Consider the following 23,297-nt stretch of genomic DNA (forward strand, 5'->3'; position numbering starts at 1 on the left):
TGTTAAGTGCCAACATGTGCAAAAACCTACAGATGAAGAGCTCATATTATTTCTTCCTGAGAACACTCACTGTAATGTTATAATTTGAGGACCGCAGCCAAGACAAGTAAATGCATTAAAGCAGCTCTCCCCCTCGCTGAGTTAATTTATTCATGACAGAAAGCATTTCAGCCTTTCAGCAAAATGGGAAGAAGTCAACTTTCCTCCCATTCGCACCGAGGAAAACATCAATGTTATCAAGATCTAAAAAAGTTGTCGTTTCACATCAGAAGGAAAGGGGTGAATCAACACATAATATAAGGGGTGTTCCTGCTGACTATAAATCTGCCATCATTAGTAGCTCCTTTGAGATGCTACTCTGATTCAGACGCTTGAAACCCACTTCAGACGCACATTTTCTCATTACAAGCTGCTATGTAAGATTCTGCTAAGGCACATGCTGTCATGTTTGATGTAACCGGTAATACGCTGCCTTTACAAGGCAGCAAGGCTGGGGCACACTGTGTCTGTTTGATTGTGTCAGGCTGGTTTCATAAAAGCTCTGATCGACTTGGGAACGTGAAAATGAGTGCAAACAGTGCAAAATAAACTTGCCCTGTCATTTTGGGAATTTGGAGCGAGTTTCTGGCTTGCTTATGGAGGCGGGGAGATCTTAATGGAATTTAAGATTGCTGTACTTTTACTATTTCAATATCCTTATGTATATTTTAGAGGTATTGAATTTTACAGAAAAATTTTAAAACTAGAAATAAGAAGGGTTTTCTGTGTAAATACTTGTTACCTGCCACCACTACCAGTAGGAACTGACCTTGGAAGAAAACGTTTTACTGTGGCTGCTGCTGCTGCTGCTGCTAAGTTGCTTCAGTCATGTCCGACTCTGTGAGACCCCATAGATGGCAGCCCACCAGGCTCCCCCGTCCCTGGGATTCTCCAGGCAAGAACACTGGAGTGGGTTGCCATTTCCTTCTCCAATGCTAAGGACCACCAACTTAAATATAGTAGAAAAATAAAGATTATCAGATTCGAAAAAAAAACATGTTTTGTTTTGGGGGGGCTATAGGTAAAGCTCATGTAAATATTCCTTGGAAAAGAAGGGAAGGATGAATACGGTGTCACCCTTTATCGACATGATGCTTCCAACAGCTCAATACTCTCCTTATTTACATGTATTATATGTTCCCTTTAACTTCTGTGATTTTGCAAAGTATCATTGGACCTTAGATGACTTTTACTGTATCTAAAATTATAGAGATGCTCAAAAAAGACACAAGGAAAGGTTGAGTGGATAACTCACAATGAATGCAAAATAACTTCAGATTTCACCACACCTGCACTCAGTCCTCGTGTACATTAACTCCAGAAGAAAACACTGTTGGTCATAGAAATTATTCAGAATTCTTCAATTTTCACTATTTTCTCGAAAAGAGGACTTAGGTATGCTCTAGCCATTGAAAAGTAGTTTACTGTTTAAAACAGCATCATTTTCCAAATGTTACAGCAAAATGCAATCTTAGGATACTGTGATATCCTAAGTGGACCGGTGAAAATGTATTCCATTGGAAAAGAATTAAGTGAATATTAAAAGCCTTCTGAAATCATCAAAGCAATTATTAAACATCAAGCTATTTTTGAGAAATGGGTCTTTTTCTATCCATCTCCTCAGGAACTGAGTTCTCACATAGGAAGCCACGAGTGTGCTCAGTTTGAGTTCCAGAAACTCAAAGCAAAGCAAATTAGCACCTTTCCAATTAGCCTGTTTCCAAATAAAGTTAGTAACCAACTATATGTTCACCCACTGCGTTTTAACCAAAATCGAACAGAGGAACTGGTTCTTCCTGTTTTTTAAAATTCTCAACTCTAAGGATAAGGAACATCTGTACCTGCCACGGACTTCACAGTATCAGATATTAAGGTCTGTTGATGAAAAATGTATAATAATGTTAAGAGAACTCCTCTCTTTATATAAATGTTTCCCTTTGGATTGAATAATCCATCAGCACGCTTTTATTCTGAACGTTTAACACAATAAACTCCGTGTAGCCAGCACATCTGTGTGGGGCACCCAGAACTGCAGAACAACAGTCCTTCTGTTGATTCCACTTCTCTGGGCCATGCCAAAAACAGGAAGGACCAGTTTCAAAGGGGCAGATAAAGAAAGCTGAGAACCCTCATCTTCCAGAATTGAAGACACTTACTTGGCCTTCAGCGTCTCCTCCTGAAAGTTCCAGTGTGGGTCTTCCACCAGCTGTAATTCCCGTAACACCCTCCCAGGCTTGTAAGCTGCGTTGATGAGCATGCTAAGAACCTGTTGTGAAAAACAAGGAATGGCCATGAACTTCAACTGCATCCATTTCTGCTAAAACGAGAAAGCACCCCACTGACACTTCTGGGGTGTCTGCCCTGCACCTCTATTCAGTGATAGGCTGGATGGAGTCAGAGACGATATTCTGCAGACTGGCACCAACGATGTCTCCATCAATGGGATAGGAAGGCAATGAAATCCAAGGCCTCTGCCTGGGAGAGTGTGAGTCGCTGGGGGGCAAGAGGGGTGGGGTGGTCAGTTCTCGCTAACCTTCCAGATTGCAGAAAAACTGGACTGTTTTCTCCAAAGGCCCACTGATCACCCTTCAACTAGATTCCCTTTCAGTACGACCGGTTACTAAGAATTCCATCTTATTCTTAAAAATATATTTAGAAAGGAATCACTAAGACGGAGATGACAGATTTGTGCCCACACTTTTGGAGCCTGATGGGCTGCCGTCTATGCGGTTGCATTGAGTTGAACACGACTAAAGTTGACTCAGCAGCAGCAGCAGCAAATATCTGTACGTAGGGTTAACAAATTATTTGAAACTCACCTAATGCTGACCCAACTTATGCATATTTAACATTAGGACAATTCTCAGAGATGGGAGTGTTTCGAAAGGAAGTCCGAGTATCTAATGTCATCTGACAGCTTCCTCAAACTACCCCTTCGCTCCCAAGTCCCAAGTGCAAGAAAATAAGCATATGGCCAGAACCACTGCAATACGCCCAAGGACCAGCTGCTGCTGCTGCTAAGTCGCTTCAGTTGTGTCCGACTCTGTACAACCCCAGAGACAGCAGCCCACCAGGCTCCGCCGTCCCTGGGATTCTCCAGGCAAGAATACTGGAGTGGGTTGCCATTTCCTTCTGCAGGCATGCTCGTGAGCCATCACTATTGGGACACAGAGCGCAAAAAAAAAGTGAAGGTGCAACGCAGCACATAAAGGAGCCCTGAGATCTCGGGGGCTTTGTTCCATGAAATGCCCACTCACTGAAGACCTGAGCTGTGCTGGGCCCCAGAGTGCAGACACAGGACACGGAGCCACTCTTCCTGAAGTCCCTCCCCAACCAGACGAGGAATGAGCCAGGCTCTGCGTTCACGGGCTGTGTTTCGGGCAACAACCCACTACAAGAGTGAGAAAAATCTCTCACTGAGTTGGGAGGACAGTGGCCATATTGCTGAAGCACCTACAATTCTGTGGAGGATGTCAGCACACTATCTACGAGAAGGGAACAGAAGGCGGGTGCGTGCGTGCTCAGTAGCTTCAGTCGTGTCTGACTCTTTTTGACCCTATGGACTGTAGCCCACCCGACCAGGCTCCTCCATCCATGGGATTCTCCAGGCAGGAATACTGGAATGGGTCGCCATGCCTTTCTCCAGGGGATCTTCCCAACCCAAGAATTGAACCCGAGTCTCCTGCAATGAAGGTGGATTTTTTACCACTGAGTCACTGTGGAAGCCCCCAGGGGAAAGGTATGTTGCAGAAATTTTCAAGTCTCAGTTTTCATGTGCCTGGCGTGTTCCAGGATGTAACTGGCATGGTCTGCACCCTGCTTTAATTCTGAAAAACAAAGCTTTCTCATCACTGAGGATTTGATCTTAAAATATTCTTTACTCCCAGCAGTTAGCCTGGCGAGTGTCTTTTTCTCATCTGGGCAGCATTTTGCTGTGTCCAAGGTGCCTGTAAAGCCTCACCAAGGGAACACAGCTCCGCCAAGCACTTAACGGCCAGAACACAGCAATACAAGCAATTCTGGTGTGTTTATGTTTTCTCTATTAGAATAATCATCTGGCTTTATTATTTATTGTCAGTACAATTTACAGAAACTGAGTTTAAAAATAAATCCAATTGGCACTGGCTGAAATCACACACCAAGTGTTTATCAACAGACAATAAAATTTCACTCCAGTCTTGTCACTGTGCTTCACCGAGAAAAACCCCAGAGCTACTTCTTATTTGTACATCGAAATGCATTTTGTGACTGTGAAAAGCAAATGCCTTCCAGACTTCAATTCAGAGTGGAAACGGCCTGCAATTAAATCGTAAACAGCACGCAATATTGAAAAATTTTTCCTATGGCTTCTCCCGATGTCACATCATATGTCTCTAAATTCAACAAGCTCTCCACAAAACCTTGGAATTGTGAGAGGAATAATTTGTGTGTACCTGACTCTGTGGTGCGTTAGAGTTCTCTCCATGAAAATAGTGAAGTTGAAAGCTGTTATGATGACCCAAGTTAGACTGAATTACTGAACCTTGCAAAGCATCAGAATTCACGCCACTGTGCTCTTGACCACAAAAGGGAGCACACAACTTGTCCCCAGAGAACCGACAGGGTGTTCACTGTGAAGCTGATGGACACTGTTCCTAAGAAACTGGCGCTGAGACTGGTCTGAGTAACTCCAGGAGGAAACTGGCGCTACAGCAACGTCTCACTGGATTTCTTAGGATTCATGAGGTGTGTATTTATAATCACAGAGAAGCAATAGCCTTTATACAGCTGGACAGAGCTGGGATGGGAGCTTTCCCTCCCTCTCAGACATATGGGGACACAGCAAGAAGGTGGCTGTGTGCAAACCAGGAAGTGAGTCCTCACCCACCTGCCAGGCTGGCCCCCGATGGAGGACCTGGAGCCCCAGACCCGTGAGCATCCATGTCTGTGTACTGAGCTGCCTGGTCCAGCCCATGGTGCCCTGTGACAGCGGCCCAAGCCCACTGGACACCATCCCCTCCCACCTCATCCTCCCCTTCCTCTCCCCTGGACTGTCACCCTGTGTGTGTGCACTGGGCTTCAGCCTCCCTCTTAAAGGAGGAAAACTACTTTCTCTCTCCATCTCTCATCTTTGGTCCCTCACCTCACTCCTGTCTCCACTGAAGGTAAAACCCTCAAGAACCGCCTACACCCATGGACTCCTCTCTCTCTCCTTCAGCTCCTCAGGGACACAATGCAATGGGGCTTCCCAGAAACAGGTCTTATCAAGATCGCCTGAGATGCCAGCTTTGCCAAGAGGAGTCCTTCTCGGCCTTGTCCTGTTCCACCCCGCCAGCAGCTGGTGGCACTGCCTCTTCTGCAGACACTTCCTACCCTTACCCTCAGGACCCCAGGCTCTCCTGATCCTTCTGTGCCCCCCGCCAAATGACAGTGACCTCAGGGTGCAACCGCTGGACTGTCCTCTTCCACCTAGATTTACCCCACAGTGCACCTGGCTGCAAACACTGTCCACACACTAGCAAACCCACGGTCACCCAATGTGCACTGGACTCTCACACCCATCTCCAACTGGCAAACCTTCACGTGCCCAGATCATTTACCCTGTCCCACAGCTCCCTCTCCCTGCTGTTAAGGCCTCTGTGAATTCTGTTACTCTCACAGTCCATATCCAGGTCACTAGGAAACCCTCCGTGTATCCAAAACATGTTGATTTATTAGTTTACCATCACTCTCTCTAGAACCTAATCCTCGAGAAATCGGGATTTTCAATGAAATCAGGGGCTTCGTTTTGTCCGTTGCTTTATTCATCATAGCTACAACCATGCCTGGCAACAGCAAGTGCTCAATAAACAATTTGGGGGATTTCTTCAGTGAATTTCAAGATGGGCACTGAAATTAAATTATTCTGCACACCTGAAAATTAATGCACGATTGATTCACGCCAAAAACTTGTTTGGTACCATAAAATCTATGTCAACAGAGGGAAGCTCAGGAGGTAGCAACTTGCCACTGATTTTCTTTCCTACAAAATCCTACCCTACGGTACAATGAGAAAATTCAACAAAGGTATCTTATCTTCTTTATAAAAAACCTTAACAAGAAAAAAATTACATTTTTCCCAACCTTCCAGGACCCTGCCTACTTAATTCCCGCGTCACACATTACATATGTGCTATAGTTTCCACCATCCACACGCTTTGTACAGTTTTCAATGGTCAACGTTCAGTATAAAATCCAGAGAATATTGTCCAGAGGCATGTCTGCATCTCTGACTTTGCTGACTGACTTAACCAGGTGCCATGCAGGCAAGACTTTTCCTCTTTCCAGTATAACCTGAAATGCCTAAGTCCTTGCTCTGAGGATGTGGGCAGGGGGGAATCAACTCACCCTGGGGGCAGAGCTCCTGCTCACCTTGACCCCCACCCCTAGCTTCCAGCACAGTGCCCACCAGCATGAGCTTATGACTCCTGAATTGCTTTGGACCTGTCTAAATGGACAGATGGATGGAGGTATGATGTTTCATTCTCTCCTTGGTTCCCACAGCTAGAAGACTATCTGTGGGATATCTAGGAGACTATCTAGGAGACTATTGCACACTTAGCAGCTACTGTCATAGCTGCTAAGTGTGCAATAACTGATCAAAAAAGCCTTGGAAGGTGTAGATGGGCAAAAAGAAACATACATGGACCGTTGAGTCCGCACCCGACTTCTGCACTTCCTGAGGCTATGCAGCTACTAAGCCCACAGACGCCGACTGAAGGAGATCAAAGTCTCTGGTCCATTGCCCTCTCAGAGCTCAAGACCACACCCGCCCTCAACAAATGCCAGCGCGGCGTCCACGTGCACAGACCTCATCTACCTCTAGACGAAGCAGGGGGAAAGCAGCCATCAGTCTACATTTTCCAAAGTCAGAGAAACCTTAACTATGAACACCCCGATGGCCCGATAAAGCAAACATGCTCTGTCTTTGCTCCAATGATCTCATGCTCCGTAAGGGAAATGCAACCTGAAACCAAACACAGGTCCAGGGCAGGACTATCAGTATAAAGACTGGCTTGGCAGACTCACACTTCTCTTGCACTCGTAGAACTAAAGCGCTTGCTTCTTTTTTCCCTCTCTTTCCTGCCTCATGCATTTTCTGAACATCAGCAAAAAACTAGTTCTGTCATCAAAAAACTGCTCTGGCCTGGCTTTTAAACTTCGCTGCTGGCACCTCTCAGAGAATCGATCAGGGCCTAACTACTGTTGACCAAGTATGTAGCAAAGTAAACTAGTCAAGCCTCAGAGAGAGACTGGCCCTGTGGTCACCATGTTTGTTAACAGGGCCCCTAGGTGGCCACGGACCTCACAATCACATGGGTGTGACACGGTCTCCCGGGCTTTAAAGAACTACCAGGTCTGTGTCAGTCCCCCGTTCCATTCTGATCACTGGCAACAAAGTCAGGCACAAATACAGGCAGGGGACAAGGCTGTGGCAAGGACGACCTCATGGGCTGAAACTGCTGGGGGCCTTGGGAGCCCATTCCTGGTCTAGGGGCCTTATTTTACACTGTGACAGGAATTCCCGTGTGTAAGCTGGGCTTGGTTTCCTCTCTGACCAAGTCTAACATCTGCAGGGTCTACAGTCTGTGTCAACTTACACAGCTGGAGCTCACCTCCCACCCGATCTCCCTAAGGCCCTTGAGAGGGGCTGCCCTCCCCCCGCCACCATCTCCCTTTAACTATCAATTTCTCTTCAATGGGGTCCACTCGCCACTCAGGCTGGGCCAGGCCTCCAGTAATTTGGGGATGTAAAATATGAAGGTGATGGCTCTAAAGAAAAGCTGGCCTAAGTGAGAACACAGGCCAAGAGCCGGGGACGGGGTCCAGGCCCCAGGACTCAGAATTCTCCACTTTCCAGGCCCGGCCCTGTGGTCTGCACATTCAAGGTGCTTCAAGCTTTCCTTCCCGTGATCCCACCGATGCTCCAGGCTGCTCAGATGGCTTTTCTGATCCCTAGAGCGGGCGGCCCCCTTCCCCGACCCCAGGCCCTGTTCTTGATACAAAGCCCAGCTCACGTAAGTTTGTTCAGTGGCTAAACAGATGGATAAACAGACCCCTTGTGCCCAAGGAATTACAACACACTCATCATGGTGCAGGTGATATTCTGGGCATGCTTTTTTGTCACAAAAACAGGAACGTGACTACACGAAGGTTCAAGATAGGTCACTTTTTTAAACAAAAAAGTGGTGATTCACCAAAGATTTTACTCAAATGTAGTGAGCGTTTCTGCTGACTTGGGGAGGGAGGGGTCCACCCCCTCCAGTAGAAGGGAGTCTTCCCGGGCTGCAACACTGTTCCCATCTGTGTATGACTGCCTTCAGTCCGCAGGATGGAGAGGAAGGGGGTGCTTGGCACATGAATGGACCCAAACTCCTATGACTCCCTCAGGGACCGTGGCCCACCCCCCCAGCCCCCCACCGTCCGTGGCTGTGGACGAGCTTTACCTCCTTAAGGACCAGCACACATTTGCCTGGCCCCACCGACTGCGGCAGCTCGGCGATCCTGCCCTTGTTGAGGTAGGGGCCCGAGAAACACCGGTGGTTGATGAAAAGCTGAGGACAGCAGTACTTCCCGTTCACCGTTCCTACACGGAAGAGAAACACAGTCAAGGCTCCAGGACCCACAGCTTAACCCACTGCACCAGCCAAGTTACCCAGAGGGGCCTTGAGACCCCCTATCAGAATGCTTTACATCCACCACGCTCTGAGTTCCAGGTGTACAGCACCATGACTCAGCTATCCACATATATATAGCTGACGTTGTTGATCAGTCACTAAGTCGTGTCCGACTCTTTGCAGCCCCATGGACTATAGCCTGCCAGACTCCTCTGTCCATGAGATTTTCCAAGCAAGAACACTGGAGTGTGTTGCCATTTTCTTCTCCAGGGGATTTTCCCGACCCAGGGATCAAAGCCACATCTCCTGCATTGGCAGGTAGATTCTTTACCACTGAGCCACCAGGGAAATCATATATATATATGTTCTTTTTCAGAGTCTTTTCCTTAAAAGTTATTTATAGCTCCTCGTGCTCTACAGTTTGTCAGTTATATACTTTACATATTTCAGTGTATATGTTCACCCACACCCAGGCCGACACCAGACACGGAAGGGCTTCCTCATTTTGCCGGTCCCAGGGACATGAAATGTGCCTCCCAGGGACTTAACTATGCATTTCCCTCATTGCTCTTTCAGCTTAGAAAGCGAACAGGCAGGTGTGGATTTAGTTGTGTCTCAAGGTGCCACAGGGAAAAGCAGAACAACTAAATGGTAAGGTATCAGTGGAACCCATGGGACATCTACACACACGGGATGTGGTCACAGGAGCAGGTGAGATCCACCCTCTCCCACAGCTGCTCCGAGCCAAGCTGCACTAACAGTGGTCTTTGTGTGTAAAAACTTGTTATTGAGAGAGTAGGACTGACATATATATATATAAAGAAGGCTGAGTGCCAAAAAACTGATCCTTTCGAAATGCAGGGCTCAAGGAGATTAAACAAATCAGTCCTCAAGGAAATCAATCCTGAATATTCATTGGAAGGACTGATGTTGAAGCTCCAATACTTTGGCCACCTGATGCAGAGTTGACTCACTGGAAGACTCTGATGCTTGGAAAAATTGACGGCAAAAGGAGAAGGGGGTGGCAGAGGATGAGATAGTTAGATAGCATCATTGACTTAGTGGACATGAATCTGTGCAAACTCTGAGAGATAGTGAAGGACAGGAGAGCCTGATGTGCTGCAGTCTATGGGGTTACAAAAAGCTGGACATGACTTAGCAACTGAAAAAGAACAAATTAACATATACACACTGCTGCTGCTGCTGCTAAATTGCTTCAGTCGTGTCCGACTCTGTGTGAGCCCATAGATGGCAGCCCACCAGGCTCCCCTGTTCCTTGGATTCTCCAGGTAGGAACACTGGAGTGGGTTGCCATTTCCTTCTCCAATGCAGGAAAGTGAAAAGTGAAAGTGAAGTCGCTCAGTGTCCGACTCCCAGCGACCCCATGGACTGGCCCACCAGGCTCCTCCATCCATGGGATTTTCTAGGCAAGAGTACTGGAGCGGGGTGCCACTGCCTTCTCCGATATACATACTACCATGTGTAAAACAGAGAGCTAGCAGAAAGCTGCTGTACAGCTCAGGGAGCTCTGCTCAGTGCTCTGGGATGACCTAGAGAGGTGGGATTGGGGGGAGGAGCAGGAGGGAGGCAAGGGATGTATGTATCCATATAGCGGATTCATTTCATTGTATAGCAGAAACTAATTACACTGTAAAGCAATTATAGCCTCATTAAAAAATAGATTTTAAAAACCTTGTTATTCATTTGGGATGGTGATTTGATAGTCCAGGAAGCTTTGTTCTCATAGGACTTTAACTGAGAACCAATAGGTGAGGGGGGAGATATGTTATTTTTCCAAGTATAAGACAGAAGGAGTAAAATAACAATTACCGACTCTGAAAGATGACATGGTTCTTTTAAAACCATTCTGACATTTGAATTTTATAAAAAAGGCAAAAAAAAAAAAAAAAAGTTCACAGCTGCATTTACATGGAAATTCGAGGGTAGGATTACTCTGTCCAGCTCTTTAGAAAAAACAATCTTAGTAAGTCTACTCATAAAACTGCTCTCTTTACTGCAAAGAAAACTTTGACTAACAGGATTCTTCCATGGTACACAAGTTTTCATCTTGGGTTCAGAGCAGACTTCCTTTTGGCTGGAAAATAGAATACTTAGTGAAGTATATTACTTAATGTACAAACATGTCTATAATCAGATTTGTAATTCAAAGGTAATTCACATTTATGTTTTTAAAAGTTATTGTAAGACACAGGACTTTGTACATTAAAAAAAACATTATTCCCAACCAGCCACTCAAACAAGGTTTTAGGACACAATTCAAAAGCCCATGGGGACTTAAGGATTAACCACTAGTGTAAAAATGCAAAGGTCACTGGCACAAATGGCATAAAATGTCCAAAAAGAAATGCCTAATAATATTTCCAACTCTTTTCCAACATGATTATTCCTGATACACAGTTCTAAGTGGACATATAATTTCCAAGTGACACATGGACCCAGCTTCTCATGCCAAGCGAAGTGTCTCTAGCTACTGACCAAGAAGCAAAAAAGGAAAGACACAAAGAATATAGCTTAGAAAAAAATTTTAAAGGAGTAGGTATCTGTAAAAAAATGATAGTTGGCTTGAAGTTGAGTATTTTCATACTGACCTAAAAATACATCAAAGTTGAGTATTATCATATTGACCTAAAAATACACCCATGTCTCCACTCACAGCAATGCACTGAGAAGGGCCAGGGCATCCTGCTGCTACTGCTAAGTCGCATCAGTCGTGTCTGACTCTGTGCGACCCCACAGACGGCAGCCCACCAGGGTCCGCCGTCCCTGGGATTCTCCAGGCAAGAACACTGGAGTGGGTTGCCGTTTCCTTCTCCCAGGGCATCCTAAGCAGCTGATTTACCTGTGGCGTCCAGGTGAGGGAACAGACAAAGGTCATGAGGTATTTTCTCAACAGGCACTGTGGATGGTGATCTGTGGATAAAGGAGAAATGCCCGTGGGTCCCAAGCTATAGAAGAGACCAGCACCTTCCAAAGTCTTTTCATAACTTACAGGAATCTAAGCTATGACTATGTAAGACGCAAATGCGTGCATGGCTAAGAACAGGTAAGATCATCGGGGGGCAATTCTTACAGTAATTCCAAGAAGCCTGTAGGTCATCCGCCCCTCGAGGGGGTCATCACTGATCTCTGAGGCTCCTCTAGGTCACTTCCTGGGCATATCGCTTGTTAAAGAATTATAGAAATGTCCTCAGTCATATTTAGGACATGCAGAACGTCAGTTTGCACTGACTTTCATTAAAGTCAGACTTCCCCTTTATTAACGACTTTCTTCTGCTGACTTTTGATTTCTGGGGTCCATGAGTGTATGGGTTGAGGCCACACTGAAAAGTAGATCCTTAAAGAAAAATCTTAGAATTGACGATTCAAGTAGGCTTATTAGTCTAGGACAGAAGTCTGTGCTGCTGTTCAGTAAAAAGTTGCTGAACAAATATAAAAACTATTGCTCTAGGGGAAAAAGGCAAATTGGGTTTCCAGGAGATGTACAGGTTAACTTCGTAGAAACTGCACAGATGAACAGTTAACGTAAACTCCAAGTAAACAGTAATGAGGGCTCTTAGTGGGACCATCTATGGTGCTGGGTCTCAAAGTGGGGCCCCCAAGCTGTCAGATCAGCGTCACCTGGGAGCCCGTTACACGTGGAGAAGCTCAGGCCCCATCACAGACATCCTGAATCAGAAATTCTGCAGATGGGGCCTGGATATCTGTGTTTTAATGACCTGTCTAGTGACAGATGCAAGTAAAGGTGAAAACTGCCGATCCACAGGCTGCAAATTTAGCAGTCATGAATTCAAACTGAGACTCAATGAGGGGGACTGTTATTTAGCTTTTACCTCTCTATGTCAATGTTATCCACACAAAACTGGAGTCAGATGATTAGAAACATACTGATACACTGTTAGAAACATACTCAGAATACCCGGGAAACTGTTATTCACATCAAATAACAATGAAGCTGTTATTCGATTTTAAGTTTCAGCGTCAGTACATGAAAAAAAAAGCTGCTTTCAACTCCCTTTCCATCAGTGTATTAAGAAAACAGATTCACTCAGTAAGGGATGGTTATCATGGTGTATTCCAGACATTTTTAAACATATAAACATGGTACTAACAGTGACAATTTTCCAGAAATATACAGCCGGTAGGTCCACACACTACAGAACATCCCCTTCCTCATAAACTTACAATTGAAACGTGCAGTGACCTACATTTATTTGGCAATGGAGGGCCCACACATCTTCATGTCGACTCTAATTTAATCTTTCTAAAACTCCCTGAGAATCAGGTATTTTAGAAAGGAGAGCGTTGAGGTGTGGAGTAATAAAACAATCTGATCCAGCTCACCAGGCTGCAAGGGGGCAGAGCTGAGGCCTGGACAGGCAGCTCTGGGGAGCCCTGGGGCATTAAGGACCCCGAGAACTGTCACAGAGCACCCTGACCAGAATGTGGGACCGTGGGCATCCTTCAGGTCAACTACGCTAGGATCAAAGTGAGAAGTTACAGTCTGGAAAAGAAATTCCTTAAGAAGCAGGCCCTGCATGTCCTGAACATAACAGATGCTCAGTACATGTTTTCCTGTCCCCTTGACTCCTGTGCTAGGTCGTGACCAGCTCTCTAACAAAAACAGCCCTATTTCCATCCTCTTTAAAGATACTTCATAGCTTATCATGGAGTTTTTGTGAAAAAACACTTACTGTTTTTCTGGCTGCACAACTGCGATCTTTCTCTTCTTTTGTGCTGTAAAACAGGCAAAAGGGGGAAAAAAGAAAAGTGGCTTTAACAGCAAGTTGGGAATAAGCATTTTTTTTTTAAATGGCTCCATAGGTATAGAACTGTGTCTGTTTTTAAAGTAACAATTTGAAAACTGAAAAGTTACTTCATTCCAGGGCCACAATTTTATCTTCATCTCTTCCAGCACAAAACAGACTTTGACTTTTCAGAAATGAAATCTAAAGAGAATTTAGTACATTTTACCTTATCACTACATGGGCAACTTTATTCTAAAATGTGCTTCTAATAAAAAAGAACACACATATCAGACCTCCCAGGAACACAGCTGGTGAAATGGACTGGTACAAGCATTGATTATCCAGGTGACTTTTCCCCACAGAAAGTGCGATAAGGCAAATTATTTTACCATTGCAGCATGCTCCCAAATTAGGATTAGAGGCATGTTTATAAACTACAACATTTTATCATTAAAAAGCGGATTGGTACCTAGCAAATACATACGTCTGTCAAATAGTGACAGAAACCAGGCAACAATAACCTGAGGTTAAGAAAATTTCCAGGTTACATTTATAACTGGTTGGAATCACCTTCACAAAGACAGGCCAGAGCTTTTGGCAGCTACTAACTCAGGCATAGGTAATCCTGCATCTTCCAACATTAGGAAAAATTAATTCTCACAGAATTTCTAAAGCTGTCGGAGTTTGGCAGGTTTAATTAGACTTTGCCTCTTCAAAGCAAAATGCGTGTATGAGAAACAACAGGAGAACACGAACAAATAAGAGAAACAGTGACTCAAAATTTCATCTATTCTTGATTTTACTTAGTATCCAATTCCAGGACAGGCAGACCTCAGCGACATTGTGGGTTTGGTTCCAGACCACCCCAACAGAGTGACCATCACAACAGAGGCGGCATGGGAATTTTTTGGTTTCCCAGTGCATATAAAAGTTACATTTTGTAAGTCTACTATAAATCTGTAGTCTATCAAGTGTGTATCGTAATATAGCCTGTCTAAAAACCAGTGTATATACATTAATCAAAAATACCTGATTGTTAAAAAATGCTATCATCTGAGCATCACTGAGTTATAGTGGTGACATCAAAACGTCACTGATCACAGATAATCACAACAAATACAATAATGAAAAAGTTAGAAATGCTGCAAGAATTACCGAATGGGACACAAAGACACGAAGTGAAAAAATATTGTCGGAAAAGTGGCATCACAGGCGTGCTTGATACAGGGTTGCCTGAAACTTTCAATGTGTAAAAAACGCAGTACCTGTGACAGTAATCTGCCTATAATTACTAGGATAAAGTATAAACTCTGTGATCTCTAAAGGGAAAGATGAGTGTGTAGACTACGCTGCCTAAGTGGGTCTTTGTTAATTAGGGTGAGATGCCCAAATTGTGTGATGTCTTGATGAGAAGCCAAACACAACAGGCTGGGGAACAGAGACGAATCGTTGTTATGTTCACCTTAATCGTGTGGGCTTTCACCCAGAAAAACTCAAAACGCTCCTCCCCTCCCAAAGCCAGTGGAGGAGGAAGGGAGAGGGTCAGGACACGAATCTCTGTCTGAGGCACAAGCAGGCACAGGGGACTGGATCTAAGCCTGCAGAGCCTGGTGGGGGGTGGCCTGCCCAGGGCTGTGGGGGCTGAGCCAAGGACCCAAGACATTTTAAGTGAGAATAAAAGTCAAAGGTGGCCCTCAACACTGAAATCTTTATTCTAAGCTCATAATTTTAGAAGTATTTTAAATTGAGGGCAAGACATAACTGTCACCAGATGAGATTCAGTATGCAGGACTGGGTACAGGGCAAAAGAACCTCTTAGAATCCACCTCTGTCTATAGCCTGGGCCCCTACTTTATTCACATGAATAACCCCATCTGACTCTTGGTGAGTATTGGTAAGTCTCTTGTGTCCTTCACAATTTCTCAACCTCAGGAAACAGGAGGCCAGTGATGGCAGGGAACTCTGTTTACAGCAATGTTCTGAGCATCTGGGTAAATGAACCTTACGGGAGGGTGTTAAAAAAAAGTTAGCCAGAATACAAAGTAATAAAGAAAACATTAGAAATATCTAACCTACTTCACAAAAAATTAAAAGCCTATCTTTAAGGACACACAATTTTAAATACTACTGTTGACACATTAGGGTGGAATTATAAATGCTAAGATTTATTATTGAATGAATTATCATATACTATAAATGAATATTTTTTTAAGTGATTACCATTTCAGGATAATGACCTACAACAATTTACATTAAAACACACACTTGTATATATTTAAGTGGTGTGTTTGTGAGTGTATGTGTGTGTGTATGGGATGCTGGGTTATTTTGACTACTAATATTGGTTTGATTTGGCACTTCTGTGATCAGAAGGATGTAATGTAATGCCCCTTTCAAAGTCCAGTTGAAATCTCACTGGTAATTTAATGCCAAGAATCAGTTCAGGTCAGTCTCTCAGTCATATCCAACTCTTGGCGACCCCATGGACTGCAGCATGCCAGGTTTCCCCATCCATCACCAACTCCTGGAGCTTGCTCAAACTCATGTCCATCGAGTCAGTGATGCCATCCAACCATCTCAACTTCTGTTGTCCCCTTCTCCCTCCTTCAATCTTTCCAAGCCTCAAGGTCTTTTCTAGTAAGTCAGTTCTTCGCATCAGGTGGCCAAAATATTGAGGTTTCAACTTCAGCATCAGGCCCTCCAATGAATATTCAGGATTGATTTTCTTTAGGATTAACTGATTTGATCTCCTTGCAGTCCAAGGGACTCTCAAGAGTCTTCTCCAACTCCACAGTTCAAAAGCATCAATTCTTTGGCACTCAGCTTTCTTGATAGTCCAACTCTCACATACATACATGACTACTAGAAAAACCACAGCTTTGACTACATGGACCTTTGTTGGCAAAGTAATGTCTCTGCTTTTAAATATGCTGTCTAGGTTGGTCATAACTTTTTCTCCAAGGAGCAAGCATCCTTTAATTTCATTGCTACAGTCACCATCTGCAGTGATTTTGGATCCCAAGAAAATAAAGTCTCTGACTGTTGCCATTTTTACCCCATTTGCCATGAAGTGATGGGACCGGATGCCATGATCTCAGTTTTCTAAATGTTGAGTTTTAAACCAGCTTTTTCACTCTCCTCTTTCACTTTCATTAAGAGGATCTTAAGTTCTTCTTCGTTTTCTGCCATAAGGGTGGTGTCCCCTGCATATCTGAGGCTATGGATATTTCTCCTGGCAATCTTGATTCCAGCTTGCGCTTCATCCAGCCTGGCATTTTGCATGATATACTCTGCATATAACTTAAATAAACAGGGTGACAACCTACATACAGCCTTGACGTACTCCCTTCTCAATTTGGAACCAGTCTTTTGTTCCATGTCCAGTTCTAACTGTTGGTTCTTGACATTCATACAGATTTCTCAGGAGGCAGGTAAGGTGGCCTACTATTCTCATCTCTTGAAGAATTTTCCATAGTTTGTTGTGATCCACAGAGTCAAAGGCTTTGGCATAGTCAATAAAGCAGATGTTTTTCTGGAACTCTCTTGCTTTTTCTATGATCCAATGGATGTTGGCAATTTGATCTCTCGTTCCTCAGCCTTTTCTAAATCCAGGTTAAACATATGGAAGTTCACGGTTCATGTATTGTTAAGCCTGGCTTGGAGAATAGTGAGCATTACTTTGCTAGCATGTGAGATGAGTGCAACCGTGTGGTAGTTTGAACATTCTTTGGGATTGCCTTTCTTTGGGATTCGAATGAAAACTGACCTTTTCCAGTCCTGTGGCCACTGCTGAGTTTTCCAAATTTCCAAATATTGAGTGTAGCACTTCCACAGCATCATCCTTTAGGATTTGAAATATCTCTACTGGAATTCTATCATCTCCACTAGCTTTGTTTGCAGTGATGCTTCCTAAGGCCTGCTTGACTTCTCATTCCAGGATGTCTGGTTCTAGGTCAGTGATCACACCATCGTGGTTAGATGGGTCATGAAGATCTTCTTTGTATATTTCTTTTGTGTATTCTTGCCGTCTCTTCTTAATATCTTCTGCTTCTGTTAGGTCCATACCATTTCTGTCCTTTATTGTGCCCATCTTTGCATGAAATGTTCCCTTGGTATCTCTAATTTTCTTGACGAGATCTCTAGTCTTTCCCATTCTATTGTTTTCCTCTATTTCTTTGCACTGATCACTGAGGAAGGAAGATAAGAGATCACTTATCTCTCCTTGCTATTCTTTGGAACTCTGCATTCAAATGGGTATATCTTTCCTTTTCTTTTTTACCTTTAGCGTCTCTTCTTTCCTCGGCTATTTGTAAGGCCTCCTCAGACAACCATTTTGCCTTTTTGCATTTCTTTCTCTTGGGGATGGTGTTGATCACTGCCTCCTATACAATGTCACAAACGTCTGTCCACAGTTCTTCAGGCACTCTATCAGATCTAATCCCTTGAATCTATTTGTCACCGCCACTGTATAATCGTATGGGGTTTGATTTAGGTCATACCTGAATGGTCTAATGGTTTTCCCTACTTTCTTCAATTTAAGTCTGAATTTGGCAATAAGGAGTTCATGATCTGAGCCACAGTCAGCTCCTAGTCTTGTTTTTGCTGACTGTATAGAGCTTCTCCATCTTTGGCTGCAAAGAATAGAAGCAATCTGATTTCACTATTGACCACCTGGTGATGTCTATGTGTACAATCTTCTCTTGCCTTGTTGGAAGAGGATGTTTGCTATGACCAGTGCATTCTCTTGGCCAAACTCTGTTAGTCTTTGCTCTGCTTCTTACTGTACTCCAAAGCCAAACTTGCCTGTTACTTCAGGTATCTCTTGACTTCCTACTTTTACATTCCAGTCCCCTATGATGAAAAGGACATCTTTTTGGGGTATCAGTTCCAGAAGGTCTTGTAGATCTTCATATAACCATTCAAGTTCAGCTTCTTCATCATAACTGGTTGGGGCACAGACTTGGATTACTGTGTATTGAACGGTTTTGCCTTGGAAATGAACAGAGATCATTCTGTTGTTTTGGAGATTGCACCCAAGCACTGCATATCAGACTCTTCTGTTGACTCTGAGGGCTACTCCAGTTGTTCCAAGGGATTCCTGCCCCCAGTGGTAGATACAATGGTCATCTGAGTTAAATTCACCCACTCCAGTTCATTTTAGTTCACTGATTCCTAAAATGTCAATGTTCACTCTTGCCATCTCCTGTTTGACCACTTCTAATTTATCTTGATTCATGGACCTAACATTCCAGGTTCCTATGCAATATTGTTCCTTACAGCATCAGACTTTACTTCCATCACCAGTTACATCCACAACTGGGCACTGTTTTCACTTTGGCCTCATCTCTTCATTGCCAGGAATAGTTAAGTATTTATATCTATGTCAGTAAATTATTGGAACCAATTACGATTGGTTTTGGGATAAACCTTTGGAGTAAACCTTAGGAGAATAAGTACTTTCTCAGATACAATCATACAAATGTATAGTACTTAGCTTAAACTTTTTCATGAATTGCATACAAACGGGGAGTAAAGATCCCAGACACTCATCTCCACCTTGTCACTGTGACTTGGTTTCTCAAGCTGGGAAATGCCTGCAGACATTCATCTCACGCAGATGCTTACAGGATGAATGAGACAAAAGTCCTGCTGTTCTGTGCAAAACTGAGAACATTTTTTGATTTTTACAGTTTGGCTCCACTCTCTTTACCAAATTGCCTATTTTTTCACCTAAGTCCCAGATATGCCCAGCTAGGCTCCGAGTGGGGCAATACTCACAGGCTGTCTTGTGTGGTGTAGTCAGAGGGTAGGAGTTGGCCTCACACCAACCCACAGGGAAGATGTCCATAGATTCAACGTCCACGATGAACTCTGGAGCCGGGCTCTGCAGGCCTGCGGGGAGTCGAGACAACAGGTGCGGACAGTGTTAACAACAAAGACACAGAAGGAGGGGCAATCAGAGAGGCTCTGCGCGGGGAGTGGGGAGACATTGTTCTGAAAGCTGAACCCAAAGCCAACAGTGTTTTACGAGATACAAGCACCAGATAGATCCAGCAGCAAAAGTTCACGGGATCCACAAGAAGGGGGGCTTGGAAAAGAGATACTTTCCCCTGAAAACCAGAGGAAGAGGATGATTGGGGACAACCACATCCTTGTCCCCAGTGAAGGACAAGCATCCTTCTTTCCTAAAAATGGCTTTGAAGCTAAGTAGGTAGTCCAGCCTGTGGGGTGGGGGCCAAGACATTCTTCACCCAACACCAAGCAGAGGTCAACCTTCAACCAACAGAAGTGAAAGGTTCCGGTTAAAAGGAACTGGGAGGGTTCAGTGACGCTGGTTATAAGCAGTGAGCATTAAAGCACAATTCTCTAGGGTACATGCTCCTTTATCCCGTGCCCACGTCACTTCTTCTGAACTCAGACTCTTGCCGTATGACACCGAAGTCACTTAGGCAGGAGTGTCTCTTTGGTGGGGATCTGCCTTCATATTATAATCAAAATGATGCTTTGTGTTAAGTTGGCATAGCAGCTGAGAGACTCTGAGAGAAAAGATCTGGATACAATATGAGCAGAGGTTCCAAGGAACACTGGTTCCTGAGAGAATAAATTTAGAACCCTGCAAACTAGTGAAGAGAAGGAAATTCTATACCAAATCAACAGTTCTCTAAAAACACCTTTTGAGGAAAGACACTCTTGAACCAAGAATCAAAAGATAAGAAAGAGCTCTATTAATGGAGTGAACCCCTGGCCCTGACCACTTAATCTTGCCGTGCTTTTGGTTTCTTCACTGGGAATCAAAATAAAAGTTAACACTCTTAGAAACTCCATCACACACCAAGCTATCACACATGATCTGATGAATTCTGAATCGCACTTCGCCTCCAAAACTTAGCTTCTGGAAGCTCAATACCAGTAAACATAAATCTCCTCGCTATTTCAGCGACACTGGCTCCCAGAGTACATTATATGACAAACCCAGGTACCAGATTTAGCACTAAAACATAACTTTGGTGTACACAAAGTGCCTGGAACACTGACAGCAGATGCTGATACACACATGTTATCACCTCCAGTCATCACACTGAACTAATGATGTGTTATCAGAGAAAGTCATTACTATGGTTATCAATCCTAACTTCCTTTTCACTGAATTCTCCGATAATTTGAAAGATATAACCTACAAGAATGCAAGCAGGTTTATAGGGCTTAGGTTTCAACACAGTTGAATGAATAGAAAGCATTTCCACCCTGCATTAAATGACTCAACCAACATTTAACTAATCTGCTAAAGAAATCATCAAACAAACAAAACTGCCAAAACAGACAAAAGCTAAAGAAACTCCCCAACTAGCTTCAAATACAAAACTGATCTTTTCTTGTCGAGAAGGGCACTGGACTCAGCAGACGGGCCAATGAAAAGAGTCACTGAGCTGTTTGCTGTTACACAGGGCACTCCCTCATCTTCAGGCTCAGAAAAATACAAAGATAGAGCCTATTTTTTAGCTACTCAGCAATTTTGCTAACAGGCTGAATTCATCTACTACATACAAATAGGAGATGTGTTTAGGTACAAATCAGATTTTCAAGGTCAAAGGCGTACTTCAGGAGGGAGTATAAAGTGAACTTTATAGATTACTTCTTCCCAAATGCTCTGCTAGTTCAGACATCACATCATATTAGTGTGCTTTAACATACACACTTCTGTAATAAAATAAACATTCATATATTTCTTTTCCTAAGAATCATTTTGCTTTTAATTTTATTTTTGGCTGTGCTAGGTCTTCACTGCTGCATACGGGCCTTCTCCAGTTGCAGCTAGGAGAGCCTACTCTCTAGTTCCGGTGCCTGGGCTTCGTAGTTGCGGGCCACAAACTTAACTGCCCAACAAAAGGCACGTGACGTGGGGTCTTCCTGAATCAGAGATCAACCCACATCGCCTGCAATGGAGGGTGGATCCTTAACCATTGGGCCACCGCTCCTCTGTCCATGGGATTTCCCAGGCAAGAGATACCTGAGTGGATTACCATTTCCTTCTGCAGGGGAAGGATCCCCTGCACACTAGCCGGCGGATTCTTGACCATTGCACCATCTGGGAAGCCCCTAACCTCGTCTAGTGTTGACACCAATGTCAGATGGGCTCAAGTGTGCAGTGAGAAGGTAGAGCACTGAAAGACAGAAAGCAGGACCTGCGTCCTGGAAGCCCCTCCCAGCACCCACTCCGCACCGTCCACCTGCAGACGCTGCCCACAGAGCAAGATCTAAGAGAAGCCCTCACTCATCTCAGCCCTGGAGCTGAACTCCTAAGGAATCAACACACAGCAAAACTGGCTGACAAGAGCGACATAGGATAGGAAACCATCAGAAAGAAAACAACAGAAATGGGATTAAACGTGTAAGTGGAGGGAGAGAGCCATGGATGGTGAACTCTTAGGACACTCACTCTAGTGCAGGTACTTTTCAAAGAGTTTTATCCTCACAGCCCTAAGAGATCAGATGGTTTCACTCCCATTTTACAGAAGAGTAAACTAAGCTGAAGCTCCAATGTTCACACCTGATGCAAAGAGCCAACTTATTGGAAAAGACCCTGATGCTGAGACAGACTGAGAGCAGGAGAGGAGGACAGCAGAAGATGAGATGGTTGGATGGCATCACCGATTCAGTGAACATGAATTCAGGCAAACTCGGACAGACAGTGAGGGACAGGGAGGCCTGGCGAGCTGTAGTCCACGGGGTCACAAAGAGCTGGACATGGCTTAGTGACTGAACAACAACAAACTGAGGGTCAGGAAAACATCAAACAGCTGGTAAGAGGGGGACCTAGGGCTCAAACCCAAGCAATCTTGCTCCGGAGCCTAGGAAGGCATTCGAGGGAGGTTCGTGAGAACACGGTCAGTCAAAAGTCACACCGAGCACAACAGCAGCTTGAAAACCCAAACTCGCCTTTGGTTCCTAGTGCAAAGCCTTCTAGGGAGGAGATCTCCCTCCTCGGCCTCCACCAAATTCTCCCCCCAACATCCCCATATTGCTTAAGAAAGCCAGAGCCAGGGCTGTCGCTGCCCACCCAGAACCTGTGTAGCTGACTGGCGGTCTCCAAAGCCTGTTCACAGACAGTGCCCCCCACCTCCTGGGCCACCTTCCTCAGCTGTGCAAGAACATAGGTCCTGTCCCATGTATACATATATATGTGGATATATACCCCATGTATATACATATATACATCCATATATACATACACAATACACCCATATATACATACGTATGTATACTCACATATATACATATATATACAGTCATGTATATACATATATATACCCATGTACATATACACACACCCCCATATATACATACATATATATATACCCACTGATATATATACACACCCATATACACATACATATATATACACACTCATATATACATATGTACATATATACACACACCCATCTATACACATACATATATACACCTACCTATATGCACATACATATATACACACCCACCTACACATACATATACACATACCTAGATATACACCCCATATATATACATATATACACCTATATATACATATATGTATATATACAGCTATACATACATACACCCATATATATACATATATATATATATACACCCATATATATACAAATACATTTTATATATATACACACACACACACACACACACATATATACTGTGTGGACCTGCATGTTCAGTCGTGTCCAACTCTCTATAACCCTAGGGACTGCAGACCACCAGGCTCCTCTGTCCATAGGATTTTCCAGGCAAAAATACTGGAGTGGGTTGCCACTACCTCCTCCAGGGGATCTTCCTGACCCAGGGATCGAACCTGTGACTCCTG

At 44.1% G+C, this 23,297-nt stretch overlaps 1 protein-coding gene across 4 annotated transcripts in view; it reads right to left on the minus strand.

The window, feature by feature from the left end:
* SFMBT2 (Scm like with four mbt domains 2) overlaps positions 1-23,297 on the minus strand; it is a 178,203-nt gene that overhangs the window by 18,309 nt on the left and 136,597 nt on the right. For all 4 annotated transcript variants that reach the window (XM_027560163.1, XM_027560164.1, XM_027560161.1 and 1 more), the window contains exons 12-16: positions 19,220-19,333; positions 13,388-13,430; positions 11,536-11,606; positions 8,505-8,644; positions 2,196-2,305 (exon numbers count right to left, since the gene is read on the minus strand). In XM_027560163.1, the coding sequence (XP_027415964.1) occupies positions 2,196-2,305; positions 8,505-8,644; positions 11,536-11,606; positions 13,388-13,430; positions 19,220-19,333 (478 nt within the window). The remainder of the gene's footprint in view (positions 1-2,195; positions 2,306-8,504; positions 8,645-11,535; positions 11,607-13,387; positions 13,431-19,219; positions 19,334-23,297) is intronic.

Source organism: Bos indicus x Bos taurus, chromosome 13 (assembly GCF_003369695.1).
Source record: "Bos indicus x Bos taurus breed Angus x Brahman F1 hybrid chromosome 13, Bos_hybrid_MaternalHap_v2.0, whole genome shotgun sequence".
NCBI lineage: Eukaryota > Metazoa > Chordata > Mammalia > Artiodactyla > Bovidae > Bos > Bos indicus x Bos taurus.